The 22913-nt window shown below is 44.7% G+C and overlaps 1 protein-coding gene across 3 annotated transcripts in view; it reads left to right on the plus strand.

Moving 5' to 3' along the window:
- Window positions 1-22913, plus strand: part of LOC146009022 (ATP-dependent translocase ABCB1-like) — an 85611-nt gene that overhangs the window by 15054 nt on the left and 47644 nt on the right. For all 3 annotated transcript variants that reach the window (XM_083148993.1, XM_083148991.1, XM_083148992.1), the window contains exons 2-6: window positions 2215-2267; window positions 6018-6111; window positions 13703-13748; window positions 15964-16105; window positions 18014-18092. In XM_083148993.1, the coding sequence (XP_083005119.1) occupies window positions 2222-2267; window positions 6018-6111; window positions 13703-13748; window positions 15964-16105; window positions 18014-18092 (407 nt within the window). In that variant the 5' untranslated portion in view covers window positions 2215-2221. The remainder of the gene's footprint in view (window positions 1-2214; window positions 2268-6017; window positions 6112-13702; window positions 13749-15963; window positions 16106-18013; window positions 18093-22913) is intronic.

Genomic DNA, 22913 nt, shown 5'->3' on the forward strand with positions numbered 1-22913 from the left:
TAGTCCATCGACTGCCTTTCACCCTCAGTCGAATGGTCAGACTGAACGGGTTAACCAATCCTTGGAACAGTTCCTGCGATGTTATGTCTCCAAGACTCAGCGGGACTGGGTTGAGAATTTGCCTTTCGCAGAGTTTTCATATAATAACGCTTGGCATGCCGCCACCAAAAAGTCTCCGTTTTTTTGTAATTACGGTTTCCACCCTAGAGCGAACTCTTTCTTTCCCACTTATGCCAAAGTGGGTAATTCTAGGTGGGTGGCTTCTAAGAGAAAGATTTGGCGCGTGGTTCGGGGAGCGCTCCTCTCTGCTGCCATGTCAGCCAAACACTTCTCTGACCGCCACAGGAGACCATGCCTGTTCAAGGTTGGAGACTGGGTCTGGCTTTCTACAAAAAACATCAAGCTCCGGCAGTTCTCACGGAAATTGGGCCCACGTTTTATAGGTCCCTATAAGATCGTTCAAAAGGTTAATCCGGTCGCATTTAAATTGTGGCTTCCCCGTACTCTCAGAATTAACAACACCTTCCACTGCTCCCTCTTCAAGCCTGCTCTCCAGCCTAGTGTTCGTAGGCCAGTGCCCATCCTACGTCAAGGTCATAAGGAGTATGTTGTTGAATCCATTCTGGATTCCAAAATTTCCAGAGGGAAAATTTTTTTCTTAGTGCATTGGAGGGGGTTTGGACCGGAAGAGAGGTCTTGGGTCACTGATCAGGATCTTCACGCTCCTAGACTCAAAAGGAGATTCTTTCAGTCTTTTCCCGACAAGCCCGGAATTAGAGGTCAGTTGACCTCTCCTCAAGGGGGGGGTACTGTCAGAAGCCGCCGCCGCGCATATGTCTCCCCGTCCTCCGGGGTGCGCGGCGGGCGGTTCTCTGACTATCGGGACGTTGCTAGGCAACGTCCCGAGCGTCCGCGACGTCACGTCCGGCGGCCGGGCGTCGGGGCGTTGCCTAGCAACGACATCCCCGCTGCCGCCCGGCAGGTCCCGGCTTCCGCGTCATCATGACGCGTCCCCTCAGCGTGCTGTGCGCACGTTTTTTCCTTTATAATGGGGCCAGCGCTGCCAGGCAGACGCTGGTTATAGCTCTCGTTGGACTCTGTGGTGCTATTCACTGTGTCCTCTCCAACTCTGCCCTTTGTCTCCAGCCTGCTCACAGTGGATTCCTTTCTCAGTGCTGCAGTTTCTTCCCTGCTCCCGCTCGTGGATCCTCTGGCTCAGAGACCTGCAGTTCTTCCTAGCTTCCTGCATTCTCCCCTCTCCTCGAGACCATTCCTGCTATTCCCATTCACTGGAGTGGTATCGTTATTTACTTATTATTTCTATTATTGTTTCATTTGCTGTACCGTAGTTTATTATTTTCTGTGGTTACTCTAGCTAGCTAAGTTCAGGGGTTTTCTAGGGTCCCTGTCCTGGTCTCTTAGGTGTCCTCTGTCCCAGCCACCGGGGTTCTAGTTAGCTCACCCCTTGTCCATCTTGTTTCTCCGTCGGTAGGTTGTCGCCACCACCTAAAACGCTTTGGAGGGCACCGGAGTTGCACAGGCTTAACCCGTGCTTCAAACGTGGCTGCCGTGCGAGAAGATCTAGGGCCTCTGCACCTACCGGTGGACATACAGGGTGGCAACGGAGTTAGGGGCTGGGACAGTATCATCCACTCCGGTGCTGACCTCTCCCACATTCGGCTCAGTAACCGGTCCACCTCAGTGTCCCGTTCTATGCGGCACTCACCCCTCATACTCTTGTCGGTATAACATCTGTCGACCGGCTATGATTACCAGCTAGACCCATTCGGCTTCCTAGCTTACATGGGTTCCTAGCCCGCCTGAGCCGTGTCGACACCACCACCTGGAGTATACGGCGCCACGCGCCTAACACATATCACTTGCAGCACTTTGCATGTTAATGAAAGATCGAGCGACATATTGTTCCACAATTCATTAAATCCTGTAGTGTGTACCCAGAAATTTGTGATGGTCCTGGGATAAGGTAATTTCCCCGGACCATCAGCACAATTGCTGGTCATCCTAAAGTGTATCTAATAAATAATGCGTATTTAAGGATGCACTGTCTGCACATAGCAACTTGGGCAAACAGTATGGGTTTGGTTACTTTGCAGAACGACTAAACTTATTTTCAGTCCCAAACTATAACACTGCATCTACTGTATAAACACTTTTCATTTTAATATTTACCATGTGAATTTCTTAATGTTACAGAGTCAATATGAGAGAGGACACACACATACCCAGGAAAGAGAAAACCGTCATAGGTAAGTCATCCATGACTGTTATCTCTATGTACTGTAGAAATTAGGGTACTTGTTTCCTAGCACGGCCACAACGATCATGATCGTGGGCATCGTGAGTAAAAATCGAGGGCATCGCGGCCATCGCATGCACTAAAAAATCGGGTGCGATGGTACCGACGCGATGCCCGCAATTTCCCCATAGGGAACAATGTTAAATGCCTCAATTTACCCGCGATGCCCCCGATTTCCCATGGAAACAATGTTAAATGGTTCAATTTACACAAATCATCATAGGGAACAATGGTAAATGGGCCAGAAACCCCCCAAAACACCCCTGAACAGTGAAATGTCCCCCCAAAAGTAGTTTACGCCACCCCACGATCAACGCGAACCCGAAGCGTGGCAAGCGGCGGCGGTACGCGTCCTCCGACCTTTTCATACCCCCACTATCCACGTCGGCGTGGAGTTGAGAATAGAATAGTGTGGCGAGCGCAGCGAGCCACCGAGCCCGAAGCGTGGCGAGCGGACGCGTTTACCTGTGAAGCCCGCGAAGGGACGCGTTTACCTGTGAAGGTATCCGTGTCCCCACGCGGGGCTCGCTGCGCTCGCCACGCTTCGGGCTCGGTGGCTCGCTGCGCTCACCACAATATTGTATTCTCAACTCCACGCCGACGTGGATAGTGGGGGTATTAAAAGGTCGGAGGACGCGTACCGCCGCCCCTCGCGGGCTCGCTGCGCTCGCCACGCTTCGGGTTCGCGTTGATCGTGGGGTGGCGTAAACTACTTTTGGGGGAACATTTCACTGTTCAGGGGGGTTTTGGGGGGTTTCTGGCCCATTTACCATTGTTCCCTATGATGATTTGGTGAAATTGAGGCATTTAACATTGTTTCCTATGGGAAATCGGGGGCATCACAGGTACATTGAGGCATTTAACATTGTTCCCTATGGGGAAATCGGGGGCATCGCGTCTGGACCATTTAAGCCTTTTTTAGCCGAATACGACGCGACCGACGCAATTTTGACTTTTTTCAATGCATTTCAATGGGAAAATCGGGGGCCCGCGATTGTGGCCGTGCTAGGAAACAAGTACCGAAATTAGTTATATTGGCAGATTATTGCTCGTTACCCTGCTGTTATTGTATATTGCAAAAAGTTTCTTATGCACAACAAGTATGTATTATAGGCCTGATTTAGACTCAGCTGTACTTTTGTGAATTTTTGCAAAGGTACAACTAGTGGCAGAAGTCTGCAGGGGGAGTGGGGGCACCCAGTGGGTTGGGATCATTTGGTCTACAGCATGATAGTCGACAAGTATTAGGTCGACAACACTAGGTCGACATGGGGAAAAGTCGACATGGGTGTAGGTCCACATGGGACAAGTTTGACATGGGTTTAGGTCGACATGGGTTTAGGTCGATGGGTCATTAGGTCGACACAAGCATTAGATCGACCGTGTCTAGGTCCTTTCGGAGCAGCCTGGACATGCTGCGTTTTCCAGGCCACTCCATGAAAATGCTCGGGCTTCCTCCAACATTCTGTTGACACTCCCATTGCATCATTGCTGCCCCCATCAGAACTATAACTGCGATCATGAATGGGCCGAAGTGAGGAAATTGACAAATAGAGATTTCTGATTTTCACAGTAGAAGTCTGAACCAGGTCCAATATTTGCAAACAAATTTAAGATTACATTTTTTTTTAAGTATTTATGTAACTTTGAAAATGAAGGAGGCATGTCTACATGCTGGATGATGGTCCCCGCTGCAGCTTTTAATTATTCAAAATGAATCCCACACATCTTGCAATTGATTTGTGGGAACATGAAGTGGCCACAGGGGGCCAGGTCTGGTTTGTATGGTGGATCACTAGGCTCCTAGATGCCTACATGGGCCAGAAAATCAACCCCTTTTCCTTGATTTGTGGGCAGGTGCATTGCCATGATGGAGAGAGGCACCATGAGCGCAAGTTCCTGGATAGTACCTGGAAATGGTTTCCAGCATTTGCACTAGGATTTCCCAGACAGAGTTTGAGTGACCGCCATCAGTCCTGGGCAGTATGTTGCGGCACCAAGTCACTTGAGCCTGCTACTGCTTTGGGTGCAACCAGCATGTATAAACCTTGCTTAGGCTAAGCATTTCATGGATTATAAAGCGGATAGATCCCAATGAGATGCCAATTTCTTTCTCTAATTGGGCCATGGCCATCTTTATCTCAATAAAGGCCCACACAGCAATGTTGCCCTCCGTGATGGCGAACACGGGTCGACTGCAGCACTCATTTTCCAGGGTTCGGACTGCCTTACCCGAATTTCTGCAGACCACTTAAGCTCAGAGTTCAGGGTTGGTGCTTCTTCCAAAAAACTTGAAGATGGTCAAAACTCTTATAAATATATTTATACTTCTTGTGTGACTATATTACTAATAATATTTTTATTTTATTTTACCTGTGACATGTATTATATAGGTATGCTGTTTTTTAGTAGAATCCCCATATATATTTTTGCTCCATTCAGTAGGGTTCCTTAATAATACATTATTGGATGCTCACAAAGACATTCTTCACCATGTTTGTATGGTTAGATGCATTTCTCTGTATTAGTTTGTCTATTACATATTGGCCCTCATTCTGGTTGACTCGCAAAGCTGTGGATTTCAAAGCTTTGCGAGGCAGCCAAACGCCGCCCGCATGACCGTCTGCCCCCCCTACACACACTGAGTTTCCCCGCATGCATGCGAATGGATGTTTTGCATAAAAATCAATTTGCAGCTCGCATGCGCGGTTGAAATCATTGGATGGTCGCCGACCATCGAATGATTTCTACAGCACTCGCAAATCTACTGTAAATCACTCTCTGGTGACTTAGGTTTGCAGCACCCTTGTGTGGGAAGTGGGTGGGCAGCTGACATCTGGTGATGTCAGATGCCTGACCCCCACACCCGCGCCACGGTCGCATTACTATGGAAACCCCCAGCGTTTTCATGTCAGTTCACCATGTCAGCTTGCACAATGCGGCTGAACATGCGCATAAAAGTTTATGCGCATACGCAGTTGCACAACATCACTTCCCCATGGGAACGCGCAGGGGAGCGAACCAATCTCAATGGGGGCCGTTATGTATTGATCATGGTGGCGGGCGAAGACTTGTGACTTCATATGTGTGCACCTCAGGTCTTACAGTTGTTGTTTTTTTCTTTTGCACATGCTATTTGTGTCCTATTTAAGGTATTTTAATTTAGTTTTGAAACGTTGGTGCACTATCCTGTGTTGGCATGTGTTTAATCTACTATTGAGCATACAAAAATGGCTTACCTTATAAGCATGTGTTCACCCAGTGTGCAGGCATTATTCCTGGGGTAGTGTCCACTCACCCCACTGGTGGAGCCTTGATAATAACAGACTATAAATTGAAAATACTAGAGAACGATAATTATAGTGCGGCTACAAGAGGCACATATACTATACTACATAAGTATACCAATTTAAAGGCACAGCAAGGACATAACCTAAAACTTTTTTCTCTGTCTACCCCAACCTTATAATCTCTGTTCTCTCTCTCCCTATCCTTCTCTCTCTATCTTGGGTTCCCAAGATCTATGCCTCTCTGTCATATTCCATCCCTCCTTCTGTCCCTCAGTCATCTGACTTAAGTAATATATGGTGCCAAGTGGCGATGCTTGGCGGCACATTGCTGATGTGTGAATGTTTGTATATGTAAAATATACTGTATATAAACTATTTTTAATTGGTACATTTAAATCGTCTTGTTTTAGATGGCTATCCAGAAAATGTTTATGAAAACCCGAGTTTTCAACATAACGAACAAAATGAAAAGCCAGCAAGTATTGTTGTGGAAACGGGGGACAAGTAAGGGTCATTTTTCCTCTATCAGATTTTATTTTTTAATCACAGCTGATGGTCAAACCATGGTGACTCTTAAAGGAGCATAATGTAATGTATGTTAGGCAGTGTGATGAGAAATGACCTGGAGTCCTACTCATGCATTGTCCACGGATTTATACATTAAATTGCAGGGATAATTTTATTAAATCAAGGAGTACATGTTACAATACAGTACTGTAATTGCTAGTTTTATTATTTGAAAAAAGTCAATGGGAGGGTAATTTACAAACACAAAATAATGCACATTACTTGTGCTGTCAATTCTAAAGTGCATCATTTTCGCTTTTAAATGCTTGTCCGGGATGAAGTCTTGTAGGATCGTAATGTTTTATAAGGGTGCAAATTACAGTAAAGTAGAAAAATCACACCACAGTACAGCCTAATGTATGGTCATCTATTGGTCTCCCCCGTAATTATGTGCATACTGGCACTTCTATTCCGAAAATATTGCTTGCTTAAGCTTTGATTTTGCCCTTAATAAATTATGAGATTATATATATAACAAATTGATGCAGCACAGGAAAGCTGAAGTGGACACGCACCATTGGATGCTAATCAGAGGACACTTTTTTAAGACTCAGAAAATCCAACAAGAGCCCAGCATGGAGGTCAAATATGTGTTTATCACAATAAAATTGTTCCTCTGATTAGCATCCAAATGGTGAGTGCCCTCTTCAGCTTTCCTTGCTGGACTAATTTGTTATTATTTGAACTCCTCTCTAAAGTAGTACTCCACCTGTTCCCATGCCCCTGAATGTGAGTGCGGACCCCAAATAATTTTTTACATATATATATATATATATATCTCCTATATATTTGGCTACATCTGTCACTCAAAGTGGGTGTCTGTGTCTATAACGCTCTGTTCCTGGACTTTCCTCTTAATGTGTGATTGCCTTCATCTGTGCTGAACACCTTTCTGAGAAATTAACCTGTTTAAAACAGGTGATGGCAATCATACATTAAGGGGAAGTCTAGAAACAGAGCATTGTGTCCCTCCTGGAGAGGGTCATGTTGGGAGGTATGTGACAGAGAACCAGCCCAGTGAGCCCACAGACAGTGCCAGACACCCACTGCCTTCCCATGTTGCCCAGCACTGCTACTCCACAGCCACCAGGTGAGCGCCCCCCTCCCGCGATTTGCGGCAAAACCTCCCCCCCCGCGCGCCCCCCCCCTCCCGCGATTCGCGGCAAAAACACCCGCTCCCCCGCGACCCCTCCTACCGCGATTCGCAGCAAAAACACCCCCGCGACCCCCCCTCCCGCGATTCGCTGCAAAAAGAACCCCCCCACGACCCCTCCCGCAATTCGCGGCATAACCACCACCCCGCGACCCCCCCTTCCCGCGAATCACGGCAAACCCTCCCCCGTGACCCCCCCCCCGATTCGTGGAAAAAACACCCCCCCCGCGATTCGCGGCAAAAAGAACCCCCCCGCGACCCCCCCTTGCACGATTGGCGGCACCCCCCCTGCGACCCCCCTCCCGCGATTCGCGGCACCACCCCCCCCCCCCCCCGCAATTCGCAGCAGCCCCAGGATTAAATGGCACATGCAAAACACTGACATGGCTATGGTCGACAATGAAAACGGTTGACATGAGTTTTTGAAGATTTATTTTTAATATTTTTAATTTTTTCATATTCATTGTCATGTGTCGACATGGACACCAATGAAGTGGCACACTTATGTCAACATTTACATGTGTTGACCTTTCTGTGTTGATTTTTTCTTGTGGCGATTCGCGTCACACACCCCCGCAACCCCCCCTCCCGCGATTCGCGGCACCCCCGTGACCCCCCACCTCCCGCAATTCGCGGCAACCCCCCACCGGAACCCCTGTGAACCCCGCCCTCCCGCGATTCGCAGCACCCAACCCCGCGACCCCCCCCTCCCGCAATTCGCGGCACCCCCCGTGATTCGCGGCAGCTCCAGAATTAAATTGCACATGGAAAACACTGACATGGCTATGGTCGACAATGAAAAAGGTTGACATGAGTTTTTGAAGTTTTTTTTTCATTTTTTGAATATTTTCATATTCATTCTCATGTGTCGACATGGACACCAATGAAGTGCCACACTTATGTCAACATTTACATGTGTTGACCTTTCTGTGTTGATTTTTTCTTGTGGCGATTTGCGTCACACCCCCCCCCCCACAACCCCCACTCCCGCGATTCACGGCACACACACACCTCCCCCGCGATTTTCGGCACCCCATCCCGTGACCCCCCCTCCCGTGATTCACGGCACACCCCCGCGACCCCCCATCCCATGATTCGCCGCAACCCCCGCCCCGTAACCCCCCCTCCCGCGATTCGCCGCACCCACCCCCGCGACCCCCCCTCCCGCAATTCGCGGCACCCCCCCGCGATTCGCGGCAGCTCCAGAATTAAATTGCACATGGAAAACACTGACATGGCTATGGTCGACAATGAAAAAGGTTGACATGAGTTTTTGAAGTTTTTTTTTTCATTTTTTGAATGTTTTCATATTCATTCTCATGTGTCGACATGGACACCAATGAAGTGCCACACTTATGTCAACATTTACATGTGTTGACCTTTCTGTGTTGATTTTTTCTTGTAGCGATTCGCGTCACAACCCCCCCACCCCCCCGCAACCCCCACTCCCGCGATTCACGGCACACACACACACCCCCGCGATTCTCGGCACCCCAACCCGTGACCCCCCCTCCCGTGATTCACGGCACACCCCCCGCGAGCCCCCCTACCATGATTCGCCGCAACCCCGCCCCCGTAACCCCCCTCCCGCGATTTGCGGCAACCCACCCCGCGACCCCCCTCCCGCGATTCTCTGCAATCCCTCCCCTCCCGCGATTCGCAGCATCCACCCCCCCACAACCCCCCCTCCTGCAATTCGCGGCACCCCCGCGACCCCCCCTCCTGCAATTCGCGGCACCCTCCGCGACCCCCCCTCCCGCGATTCGCGGACACCTAAGTTGCAATACAGGGCATCTTTCATACAATTCTAACCATATTTCTCATATACAAACGTTCACAAATTAAGGGGGCGCAGCCCCTTACGACGGTGTGAAGAGCGCCTGTAGGGCGCGATGAATCACCTAGTATATATATATATATATATATATATACACAATGCTATGGTATATATATATTTATATATATATATATATATATATATATACTATAGAGTCTATTGAAAAAAACTACTTTACACGTCTATGTACGTCTTAGGGCAAAATGTATTAAAATACATCACCACCCCTAGCCGCCCGGCCGCACCAATGCTAGCGCATATGTATTAACATATGCGGCTAGCATCGTAGTACTGTGACGAAGGCTCCCCACGATACCTGTAATGTGGTGTGTGGGGGTCTCTGTCACATCCCGGCACAGTGCCTCCTCCTCCCCCCTGCAGCTGGTAGGACATCGAGCTGTTATATATGCTAGGGGGAGGATGAGTTTCACGACGAACCAAAGGTGGGCGATGCCCTGCCCTGCGATGACGTGGCGGACGGGTATTATTACATTTGAAAATGTGGTAAAATGGGGGGTTTACCGCATTTTTGTCTTAGTACATCCCACCATTAATGTGGCCATGGGAAAAAAAGTCACAGCAAGCAAAATTACGTTAAAAAACCACTTCCATCTTTGCAAAGCTTCTGGTGCTGAATGTGAGTTTTGGCAAAACAGTTTCACCATTAACTCACGTTTTTCTAAATGTAATTCCATTTTGAATTTGAGACAAAGAATGAAAAAGGTTGCAAGGATGTTGTCTACTGTAAATAGTGAGAAGAGGGCCTACGTGCTCAAGGAAATGGCATATCTGATACTTAAGGAAAATCGCCCCCTGGTGGTGATTGTTTTACCTAATATTTTTTACATGAATTTTACTTCCCATGGCCTCCGTAAGACAATTTAAAATTTGGAGCCATTCCGATAATTAATGCAACAAAAAAAATTACATTATTTCTAAAATGAATTACATATGAACGATGTATAGAATTATAGACACAAGAAAATGAATCTCCACAGCACTGTATCCAGGATATGGTCCAACCATCCTTTTCTAGCGGGAGTTGCTTAACAAACCTCCAACCATAAAAGGACAGAAGATGATCCTTATGTTAGGCACAGAAAATGTTCTATATCTTCAAGGATGAATCCATGATGTGAGACTCACCTAGCCTCACTTGAAGACATTCACATAAAAGGTATCTCTATAAACAGGAAACTTCACGACCTATAAAGACAGACACAGATCCCTATATTCATAAAAAGGTTTCTTTATTGTGGATTCCAAGCAGGATAAAACACCTCCAATCCAAATGCAGGCAAAAACAGGTTTATTCTAAACCTCGTAAAATAGGCACAAGATCAGACCTCAGCCTTCTCACCTGACATAACAAGAGTGAAGCACCCCAAACGCCGGCTGACTGGGTAAGTGGTAAGTGAGTGGGACGCCGCTCACTGCCATCACACCCCCTCACCTATTCACATTAACTCTTGCTGCACCTCCTCCCTCGGAGGCCTGCTTACATAATCATCAGTGCATGGGACATAAACCCAGGAGGTTTATGGTTAAAAAGGGGTCCGCTGATTCCCTCATTCCCCAAGGGGCCCATCACACCTCCCAGCATTTCACTTAACTTTGAGACATAAACTGCAGGAGGTTTATGGTAAAAAGGGGGTCTGTTGACACCCTCATTCCCTACCCGGGCTCATTGTCATTGCCATTGACTTATCACCACCCACTCTACCTGAGTGAACATTTGTGCTCCAGGCACCATCGCCCCATTTATATCCCACTGTATTTTTATTGCATTTTCACCTCTACGTATTGTAGATATTTTGTATTACAATAAATTACTTTTTCTTACTTCCTGACTCTGCATCTCCTATACCACGCATACAATAGGTGAGCGCTTTACTATCCTTCTTCTATACTGCACTTGTACGAGCTTAGACCACTCGAGTATAGCAGCTCCCGCACACATAGTGATTCTAGCGCCATACCCCAAACCCCCTTTTTCAGAGTTCTAAACAGGGCATACATCTCACAGTGCCAGAGGAAACATATGATGGGGAGGAGTCAGGATGCTGCCCTAAATGTCAAGTTTCTGACACTTAATTTTATCATAATTTTTGAACTTGTAGCAAAATCCGTTGTTTTTAGAATAAAATAGTTGTTTTCATCAACCAAATTTTTACGATTTCTATCCGGCCTGATCCATTAGCGATGCTATGCCTGCACTTTACTCATTGGGACTTGGGACTGAATTACAAGGCAATTATTCCACTATTGACTATAATTTTGATGGCGGCTAAGAAAAATAATCTTAACCCAATGGACAACTGCTACTGAAAATATTATACTTTGACAGACGTGCATCTTTTCCTGACGTGGAAAAGGGAGTTGTACATTTTTATAAAAGATGGGGCCAGACAGAACTCAAATACTCCATATCTTTGAATCCACTTCTTGGTTCTTACTCAACTTAGCTGATACTCCCGTGTGTGTTTATCTCCTTTCAAATATATTGTAATATTACAGCTATCTACTGTAGCTATATACAGATATTGGCAACTGAATCATTATATTCCACTGTCATATGCACATTTAAAAATTATAGAATGTGATTTCCAAGTACAAACCCCCCCCTCATCAATTCTGTTCCCACAACCGCTGTGTAAATATGGCATTATAATAGTCACAAGCACAGTGTATGTGATGCTGAGTTTCAGCACATTAACCTCAGATACTGCTGCCTATCTTGATTTTTTTCTTTCAAAGGTAATTGTGATAGAAGCAGGTATAATTGTACTTATTAGCTGGTGTTCAGCCACACTTAATGCTCCACTTGGTATAATAGCAAATATAAAGGCATTATATATGTGCAATAAAGTATGAGTTTCATGGACAATTATGTTTTATTAACATTTATATGCTGTACATTGGGCTTATTTTTATGTGTGGATTGTAAAATGATGTTAGTGCTCAGATAAGAGCTGATTTTTCTAAGCAAAAGTTGAGACAACAGTTTACAGTGATGCAATGCATTTAGTAAGAAGAAGAACCACAATGGAAATTGTATGCTGAGTTAAACTCAGTGTTCACTCTAAAAATCATCCAAATTCACTGGGAGCTATCATATTTCTGGGAAAGAAATACATACAGACAGGATACCTGCGGTCGGAGAACCAATGCCGGTATCACGATAGAGGGAATCTGGTAATTACAGGGGTCTGGTAATTATACTTACCTGACCTCTCTTAAAGCAAACCATCCTACCCCACCACCTAAAAATAAAACTACCTCCCTCCCTGCAGCCTAACCCTGATCTTTACCCCCCCCCACCACTGCAGCCTAACCCTAAGTCCCCCAATAGTGCGTAACCTTTCCTCTCCCCTGACCTTATTCTAACCTACCCCGCATACTTCCGATCGGTATGCCGCATCGGTATCCTTATTGATGTTGGCATTCTGACACCGGTCTTTTAGCCTCTAATTGGGATGTCGGCATCCGTAGTCTGACTGCAGGCATCCTGAAAGCCTATTTAAAGCTGCACCAAAGTTTACTTCATTGTCTTGAAACAAAAATTATTTTATATTATATAAAAATTTTATTTTATTATTTTGTCTTTTTAACTTTTTTTTTTTTTTTTCATATACCGTACACATACTGGAAGATATAATAGAAATTAAAATGACCGTATCCAGCCAGGAATAAGCAAAGATTATAGAACTGTAGTAAGAACAGTTCTCTATTACCATCTAGTAAAGAAATGTTGGCATGAGGCAGGAAGGGCCCACCACTGGAGCCCATACTTAATGGTATGGCCAGCCACCAGTTTGGCTAACTAGTAGAGACTAGAGAGTGCATGGTCTGGGCCCCTTGATCACAATATATGGTAAATACTGATAGTCGATGAATGATAATGTACCAAATTGATAACCACAATTCAATGTAGAAAATACGGACCAGTCCTACCCTAAGCAAAGTGTTTTACTAAGGTGACCTTGTCCTAGCCAGAGTCTCAAGGTCTGCATCATTCCCAGCCCAAGCAGTAAACCAGGCTATGAGTGAGCAGGAGGACCAGTCACAAGCTGTAGACTCACACAACAAGAAAGTTAATCAATGAAAGAACTGGACATGCCCCTATTATTATTATTATTATTATTATTATTTTATTTATAAGGCGCCACAAGTGTTTCGCAGCGCCGTACAAAGGAAAATACAGGGAGACAAAGCTTGGCATAACATTGAATAAATAACAAAAATACAGTACAAATAAAGAGCGCCACAGCTCAATACACATTACAGCTTAAATGTAAGTAGTGAGGACTCAATCAACATACAACTATACCCTAAAAATGGTTCCATGTAGCAGCCCTCATGGTTGGGCCATTAGAAAAATAATGGTTTATGTAGATTGCAGACCAGGTTTCAACTAAAGGTTTTTATATTGTGATTTTAAGGACTATTCAAATAAGTTTTTTTGTATTCCAATGAAAACAGCATTATTGGCTGCCAATATTGTGAAAATTGACAATTATTTTGTGTTTCATTGACAGAAAGAATGCTTCTAAAAATGCATCTATGGTGGGATTTTTTGAGCTGGTAAGCATGTAAATTCATCAACCAACGTTATTTACAGTAATACTCTTTTTCACTATGCAAGCCTGGTCGCACCTGGGGTTTTGTAACCGGCTACAATCTGGCTTGCAAATCCTTTCCCACTAGCAGCCTGACCCATCATAAAGCCTGGCAGATTACATAATTGGGAGGCGGGGCCTGGGTGGCGCTGGTAGATTGGGAGCATCTTCCAGCAGCGGCTTTTATAATATTGCAGTGAACGTGACCCGGGTTACCCATTTCGACTGCCCCTGGACCCGGGAGCATCCCGGGACCAACCCAGGTAACTACCTGGTGGACATGTTCCTACTAGCAAAAAACCCGGGTCGTTGAGCGTCTTCGCACAAATTCTTGGGGTTTTTTTGCTAGTGGAAAATGGGTATATTTGATACATACAATTACAAAAAAAATGGCTATGGCACACAGCAACTAATGAAATTTCAAAGCCATTAAAAATAAAAGTAAAGGTTTCATTGGCTGCACATTGCAACACATTTTATATATACAGCTATTCTGTTAGTAGTTGTTACCACAATTTTTATATTTTGGAAAATGGTTTGAACTGTTAAGGGGACATGATTGTGCCTTAGCACTGCAAAACAGTGGACATACACTTAAGGTGCGTACACACTGGGCAATTTGAGGCAGTGCTTCAGGAAAAAGATATAGGGCATACATACTGAAGTATATTGTTAATGATATTGTTTAGTGACCTCTCCGGTGGGTAGCATTAACAATTTCTGGGAGCGCGAATCGTTTGTAGCATACACACTGGCTGAAATGTTAAACAAAATCGCTCAGAAGAGCCAAAATTAACAATTTACAAAGAAAATTGACTGGTGTGTACACACCTTAAGGGCCCGGCTTATCAATTCTATTTGCCGCAGCAGTTTCCACACAATTACAACTAAATTAAGTACAGTGGCTATCAATAAGCCTTCTAAGGACAAGTCGGATCAGTTTTCCCTTGAGAGCCCCCCGGCAGCTCCCCAATAGGGCTCGCTTACGATTTGGCACTTGATGTGCCAAATTATACATGCAATAAATCACATGTGATTTATTGCATGTATATCCCCGCTGCTGCACATAGTGTAGGTGTGTGACAGTGGTGCTCAACCGCTGTCACACATCTACAGATCAGACCAACACATCGTGGGTGCTAAAAAGCACCCGCGATGTGCCACTGATGGGTCCGATCCGACAAGTTCAATCTGCAGGTTCAATCTGTAGGGTCTGACCCGATGCGCACGGGACCGCGTGTCGGGTCGGATGAGGTGTCAAACACATCCGATTTAGCCCGATTTCTTGGGGGTCGTTTGTCGAGGGGGGTCAGGTGTCTGCGGCTGGGGGCGAGGGGTGGGGTGATGGTTGTGACAGTGCCTCTCTGTTCATAGTTGTATTTATAAAGCTCCAAAACTGGCAGCTTTGACAACTTCACTGCAGACCTAACGCCAACTTCCGATACATTAGCTGGCCTCTACCTATAGGAATAAGAGAGGCATCCATTCTAATCACTAATTTTGTGCATGTGCAGTAACACTGCTGTAATGAGACCTGGCATTGTAACTAGTTGGTTGGACTGAAAATCTGGTACTGGATGGGAGCTAATAACAATCAGCAATTTGCTCACAAGCAAAAACATTCAGCCAAATTGTTTAAATCAAACACATTCAATTACAGTACCTGTAAATGGACAGTTTTGGCCATTTACATATTTTGGGAGCAAATTACTGAATCACAATTTACATTTGCTCCTATCCAGTACCAGAATCTCCGGGAAATCGGATATGATACCCCGCAGGTGCTAAAAAGCCCACACACTGTACACCTGACAGCCTCACATCCGATGTATCCTATTTGCAGGAGGTTCAATCTCCAGATCCGATACGCACGGGCCACGCATCGGATCGTATTGTATGTAAAATACATGCGATTTGGTGAGTTTTCACCCGATGTATCGCCCTGATCCGTCGGAATCGGGTAAAATCTGACAAAATTGTAGTAGTGTATGGGGGCCTTAAGTTTTTTCATAACTAAATTGATGAATAGGCCCTTAAAATGAATACAAGTATGCAGAGAAAAGGCTTTCTGTGTGAATATATGTGCTTGTATCACTGTACCTGTCTGGGGAGATAACATTTCAATGAAGTTTGATTACTCGATAAATAAAGAGCACCAATGACTGAGATTCTCTCTGCAGCTGTGCTATGCTGATTCTATCGATATCATACTGATGGTTGTGGGTTTGCTGTGTTCTCTCGCCTGTGGCACTGGACTTCCTCTCATGATCATAGTCTTCGGGGAGATGACAAATGCTTTTGTTGAAAGTGGTATGCAAAATAGTAAGTATTATCTTTTCTTTAGTGATAACCTCTAACGAAAATATAAACTATAGAATTTTCATTCTCCGTGTAACATTACTAGATGAAATTGCTGGGGAACACTATTTTGCTTTGCTGCCCTTTACTGTATCTGTTAAAATAGGATGTACAGTTCCAGGGATGTAACTCCCTGAGGCAATGGAGTCCCCAAATATTTTAACTTGCCTCCGGGCGACTGGGATGAACTTAGGTCTCTTTATGATTCCATAGTTGCCAGTTGTCCCTAACTTCTATAAGTAGGTCCTGGTTATAAGGCTTTATTCCTGGAAATATTCTACTTTCCCCTCCCACATTCCAAAAATATACTGATTGGTTTATTAGCTGCCAGCAAAATTAACCCTAGAATGTCTGTGTGTGCGTGTACATGTGGTAGGGAATATAGATGGTAAGCTCCACTGGGGCAGGGACTGATGTGAATGTTCAAATATTCTCTGTAAAGCACTGCGGAAAATGTATGGGCTATATAAGAAAATGTTAATAAATAAATACAAAAATATATTGTGTATATATATATATATAGAAAGACGGAAGACTCAAATGGGACCAACGTTTCGGGGTCTTGGTCACCCCTTTGTCAAGGTGCAAGTGGTTTTCCACTTGCACCTTGACAAAGGGGTGACCAAGACCCCGAAACGTTGGTCCTATTTTGCTGCCAATTATACATTTAAAAAAATCCCATTTGAGTGCTGCCTCTTCCATCTTTCTACCTACCTGACCTGGAAGGCACCGGGGTATTTGGACCCAGCTGCGGGAGTGCCAGGCCATCACCTCTATATATATATATATATATATATATATATATATATATATATATATATATTAGATTGAGATATTTAGAGGCATGTGAAGGTCCCCAACAACCAACCCATCACCGATTTTTAACAAGGTGGTCACTCACAGGCAGCCACTGCGTCTCCCATCTGCTCCTTGCTCACTGCTCTCCCTCACCTGCATGGCCCGGCTCCGAGGTCACTGCTCCCTCTCACCCGCACCTGAAGTCACTGCTCCCTCTCACCCGCATGGCCCGTCTCCGCAATCGCTGCTCCCTCTCACCTGCATGGCCGGGCTCCGCAGTCACTTTTCCTTCTCACTCGCATGACCCAGCTCTGAGGTCACTGCTCCCTCTTACTCAGATTGACTGCAGCATCTCCCGCCCAACTCCTCATCACTGTTGGCTGGCTCCTTCTCACTTGCTCAGGCCACAAGAAAGATTTGATTCAAAAGTAGATCCAAGGGATGGGTCCACATTCTGCCACCACACGGACTGCACAATTAAAGATTTTTTGGAATTTTTTTTAACATTTCACAACAATTTGTTAGAATCAAGTTTAGGGAGATTTGTCATTTTCCAAGATCTGGCAAAACAGTATCAAAAGCAACAAAAAATATTGCTAGATATGTTATTAAAAAATCTGTTGAAAGTCATAGGGGTTTATTTACTAAGATGGGATGTTGCCCATAGAAACCAATCAGATTCTACTTCTTACTGATTTAGCACCTTCTAGAAGATAATAGATATAATCTGATTGGTTTCCTATAGCAACATCCCATCTTCAATTAAATCCCATCTTAGTAAATAAGCCACATAGAGTTATATTGAAGAAGGGATGTTGCCAACCAGATTCTATATGTTATCTTCTAGAAGGTGCTAAATAAAGAAGTAGTATCTGATTGGTTGCTATGTGCAGCGTCCCATTTTCAATAGAACCTCCCATCTTAGTATTACCCCATAGAGAGGAGTAAACTAGAATTGTAATGACTTGCTTTCAGCTAGGTAAGTTCTCAAACCTCATGATTGGTCGATAGAAAATGTGAATTGCTTGTCTTCTTATTTATTTACATTTTTTCAACTTTTTTCTTTCCATATAGAAACTTCATTAAGCAATGCCACTGGAGAGGTATCATGTGAATTCATTGGAACTTTTAACATACAGACTGAAATGACAAGGTAGGAACTTTTTAGGAAATTATTTAAGTTGAATATTTATCTTTTTGAAACTTGTTTTTATGTTTTTCAAGACAGAAGACTTAAGTGGGTATTCAATCCAGGATTCTGACAGTCGGAACGTCCCGACTGTTGGAATCCTGGCCATTTTTCCAGCTCCTGACACTAATTCGACTGTTGGTATTCAATGGACCGACAGTCGAGTGTCGGAAAGTCCTGAAAATGGACGCAAATTGTCAGAAAACAGCCGTGAATTTGACAATCCACAGACGTTTCCGACAAAACAAACAGACTTTAAAAAAAGTTGGATCTCACAGCCTTCAATGCTGTCGGTAATGGCAGCATTGCTGTCGTTAACGACAGCATTATAGAATATTCAAGATTAGATTAGATACATTAGATTAGATACAACTTTATTGTCATTATCCTAATTTAGGACAACAAAATTCAATTTAGCATCTATCCGTATACATCCATATTATAAAAAACCAGAAGTCCATACAGTTTACAATTATACAATGAATACTAAAAGCCCATTAACCCCCCACCCAAGCTACATTCCCTATTTAATTTAACAATAGCCCTTGGAAAGAAGCTATTCTTCATCCTAGACGTCCTATTCCGTAGGCACCTAAACCGCCTACCTGACGGTAATAGCACAAATAATCCGTTTGCCGGATGAGTTATGTCTTTTAAAATATTGTGTGCTCTTCGTAAGCAGCGTTTACTCTGAATCTCCTCAGCAGACGGGAGTGTAGTGTCCATTATACGTTGGGCCGATTTAATCACCCTCTGTATAAGTTTCCTTTCTGCAGTGGTGCAATTTCCATACCAAACAGAAATGCAGCTGGTCAAGATGCTCTCAACTGCACATCGGTAGAAATGTAACAGTATACGATGTGACAGTTGATGTTTTTTCAACATCTTAAGGAAAAAAAGGTGTTGATGAGCCTTTTTCACCCAGCATTTAATATTAATTGACCAGGTTAGGTCCTCAGAAATGTGAGTCCCCAAGAATTTGAAACTGGAAACACGTTCCACCAATGCTCCATTAATTTGTATTGGCATGATTGGGGTAGATTTTTTCTTACGAAAATCCACCACAATCTCTTTAGTCTTGCTAGCATTAAGGAAGAGATTATTTACTCTACACCAATCCACCAGATGCTGAATCTCATTCCTATATGCTATTTCATTATTATTATTATTATCAATTAGCCCAATCAATGTCGTATCGTCTGCAAATTTAATGGTGGTGTTAGAATTGTAAACCGACTTGCAGTCAGATGTAAAGATAGAATAAAGAAACGGGCTCAATACACAGCCTTGCGGCACTCCAGTATTCAGACTAATCGATTCAGAGCTCACTGTACCTATCCTGACTACTTGAGGCCTATCGCTTAAGAAATCCCCTATCCAGTTACATAATGGACCGTTAATCCCTAGGTCTACCAGTTTTGAAACTAGTCTAGTTGGTAACACCGTATTAAACGCCGACCTGAAGTCAACAAACAACAGTCGGGCGTAGGTATTGTTGTTCTCCAGATGTGAAAGCACAGTATGAATTAACAAAGAAACTGCGTCATCAATACTTCTATTGCTACGGTATGCAAACTGGAATGGATCTAAAGACGGGGGGAGACCAGCCTTCAGATGTACTAACACCAACCGCTCAAAGCACTTCATGACTATCGGTGTAAGAGCCACTGGACGGTAATCATTCAAACTCATCGGCCTGGGATTTTTAGGCACCGGGATGATAGCAGTACTTTTAAAGCAAGCAGGAACAGCCGACGCGGACAAGGACATATTAAAAATGTCTGTAAAGACCCCCGTCAGCTGTTCAGCACAGGCTCTCAGTACTCGTCCTGGTATGCCATCCGGTCCCGCCGACTTGTTCGCGTTGATTTGACCGAGACCAGCGAGAACCTCTGCAGATGTTAACACAAGAGATTGACCAGAAGGAAGCATTCTAGTTACCCTTTCACTATTGTCTCTATCGAACCGGGCGTAGAATTGGTTCAACTCATTTAGTGAGGAGACATCTAGATCAAGGGATGAACTGGTTTTATCAGCTTTGTAATTACTAATAACCCGGATGCCCTGCCATAAACGGCGGGTATCAGCTTTTTCCAGGTTATCCTCCAGCTTTAATTTATAACAACGTTTAGCCCGGATAATGCCTTTCTTCAAGTTTGCTCTAGCTATACCATAAGCTTCAGCATCCTCTCTCCTAAAGGCAATATTCCGTGCCCGTAACAGAAGCCGAACCTCCCTATTCATCCACGGCTTCTCGTTCGGGTATACCGAGATCTTTTTCCAGGTAGTGACACTATTCGTGGTAACGCCTATATAATCAAGCACAGAGGAAGCATACAGGTTTAAATTAGTAATTACATCAGACCCCAAGATTCATATGGTCTAAATGAACTCCAATTAGTAAGTTCAAACTTCTCCTGCAATAATGCATCAGCTCCCGCAGGCCAAACTTTAATGTTCTTAACGGTAGGTTCCGTCTTTTGCCGTAATGTAATATACTTCGGGGAGAGAAATAAAGATACATGGTCCGATTGCCCCAAATGGGGGAGGGAGGCCACTTTATATGCATCACGGATATTAGTGTATACATGATCCAGGGTTCTGTCACCTCTTGTTTTACAAGAGACATTCTGATAATACTTTGGCAGAACAGATTTTAAATTTGTATGATTAAAATCACCAGCAGCTATGAACGCCGCCTCTGGATTGGCAGACATATGTTTGTTGATGGAACTATACAAGCCCTCCATAGCCACATTTGCCGTAGCATCTGGGGGAATGTACACTGATGTAATAAAAATAGAGGTAAACTCCCGGGGCAGATAAAAGGGTCTGCAATTTATCATGAGGAATTTGAGGTCGGCTGAGCAATGTCTCTCTGTTATAACAAAGTCCTTGCACCAAGCATTATTGATGTAAATGCATAGCCCACCTCCTCTAGATTTCCCAGCATCAGTGGAGATTCTGTCAGCCCTTATAACACAACGGTCAGGCAACATAATAGCACTATCTGGTATGCCATCATTCAACCATGACTCTGTGAAGATGGTAACATTGCAGTCAGAGACTCTCGTACTGTGCCTGATATTGAGTTGCAGTTCCTCCATCTTATTCACCAGGGACCTCACGTTAGCCAGAAATATAGTGGGTAGTGGAAGCCGAGAGGGTGCCTGTCTCAGCCTCTCACGTAATCCCCCTCTCTTCCCCCTCCGCTGCCTTCTGTCCCGCCGCCTCCTCCGTCTACTACCCTGCCCGACAGGATGTGTGACCTCCGGCTCCATGGCAACCGCCGGGTCACGCCAGGAAGCGTCTGCCGTCCTCCCCTCCACCGCTCTGCTGCTGCGGCTGCAGACGCCGCTCTGGCCGCTCTCTATCCACCTCCCGCCGATACGGAGCATCTTGGCTGGTGTATACATCAGGCGGGCGGCATCCACCCCCTCCAACAGCCCCTGGACAATGAGGTAAATCAATAATATGCCGTAAGCACGGAGACGCTGGGCCTCGCGATCTACTCGCGCCGCCATCTTGGATACTATTCTTTATCCAAGTGCCGATATCCCTCCTCCCTTTCCAGTCATTTACTGCAGCTAATTTGCCTGCCCGACACTTATGTGGGCCTCAGGCAGGTAAAACCAAAAATACGATAACATGCATTTGTTTCTCGATTGCAGGCACAAAAACACATATGTCCACAACTTTTTAGGGATCCTATGTGTATTTTCATGAAATTATTGCAGAAGGCAAAAATTATGGCTGATTAAGAACCCCTAAAAAATTGTTGCAAAAAGTCTTATAAAATACCCCCTTACTGTTTTATTAATGGAAAAATAAATGCCATGACCATTTATAATTGAGAAACTCCCTGAATGGTATATGTATAAAATTGTTTCATTATATGGCTTGTAAGGCACCGCTATGAATGGATTTCCTGTAAAACTCCCTTATTTTTTGTGGGAGTGGTGGACCCCACATCCCTGGGCAGCAGCAGACAAGGTAGCCTATAATCAGAACAAATACCGGTCCTTCTTATACAGCATTGCCTTTAGAAGAAAGATTACATTTTCTGTTTTTTTTTTTGGGGGGGGGGGGGGGGGTTTGGGCGTGGCGGTTCGCACCTGGGTTGAAGCTTGGTCCAAAAACCCGGGTGCGACCTGGGGTTTTGGTGTAAAAGGGGTATTAGTATTCTGGTTCTCCTTTAACATGGATGCAGAACATCACTTTTTGTATAAGGCCCTATCTTACCATATGGCTTATTAATCCAAATACCTCCGCATTACACCACTTCTTTAGCCATGCATTGACATATTTGATGTGATGATTTATATCATTCCCTCTGTGTACTGGCAATGCTACAAAAAAGTGACACTGGTTGCCACCTGCTTTATTGCAGTCCTTAACTTCATAAATTCAATTTGTAAGACTATGACTACAGAATGAGACAGCTCATTTGTCTGTAGGAGGACAAGGACATCCACGTTCCTATACTTTCTTGCTGCTTTCACATTTCTCAGCATCTGCTCTTTATCCCTTGGAGCTGTGGCTCCAGGTAATTACTTTACTTGTTTCTCTACTTCAGTTGACATCCTCTCTAATACGATGTCCTGCAGCAGTGTTTGGTTGTCCGACCCACTTAGGGCTGCCCGGGACCTTCCCAGAGAGCAGGATTGCATGCGATACATCACCTGAGGTCCTGTCACATGCGATTTATCGCATGCGACCCTGCTCCACCACGAGGGTGGTCCAACGCGCACAAGAACGCATGGGTGAGGTGGGCTATCTTTTAGG

The sequence above is a fragment of the Crinia signifera genome, chromosome 6 (assembly GCF_055691185.1).
Source record: "Crinia signifera chromosome 6, ASM5569118v1, whole genome shotgun sequence".
Taxonomy (NCBI): domain Eukaryota; kingdom Metazoa; phylum Chordata; class Amphibia; order Anura; family Myobatrachidae; genus Crinia; species Crinia signifera.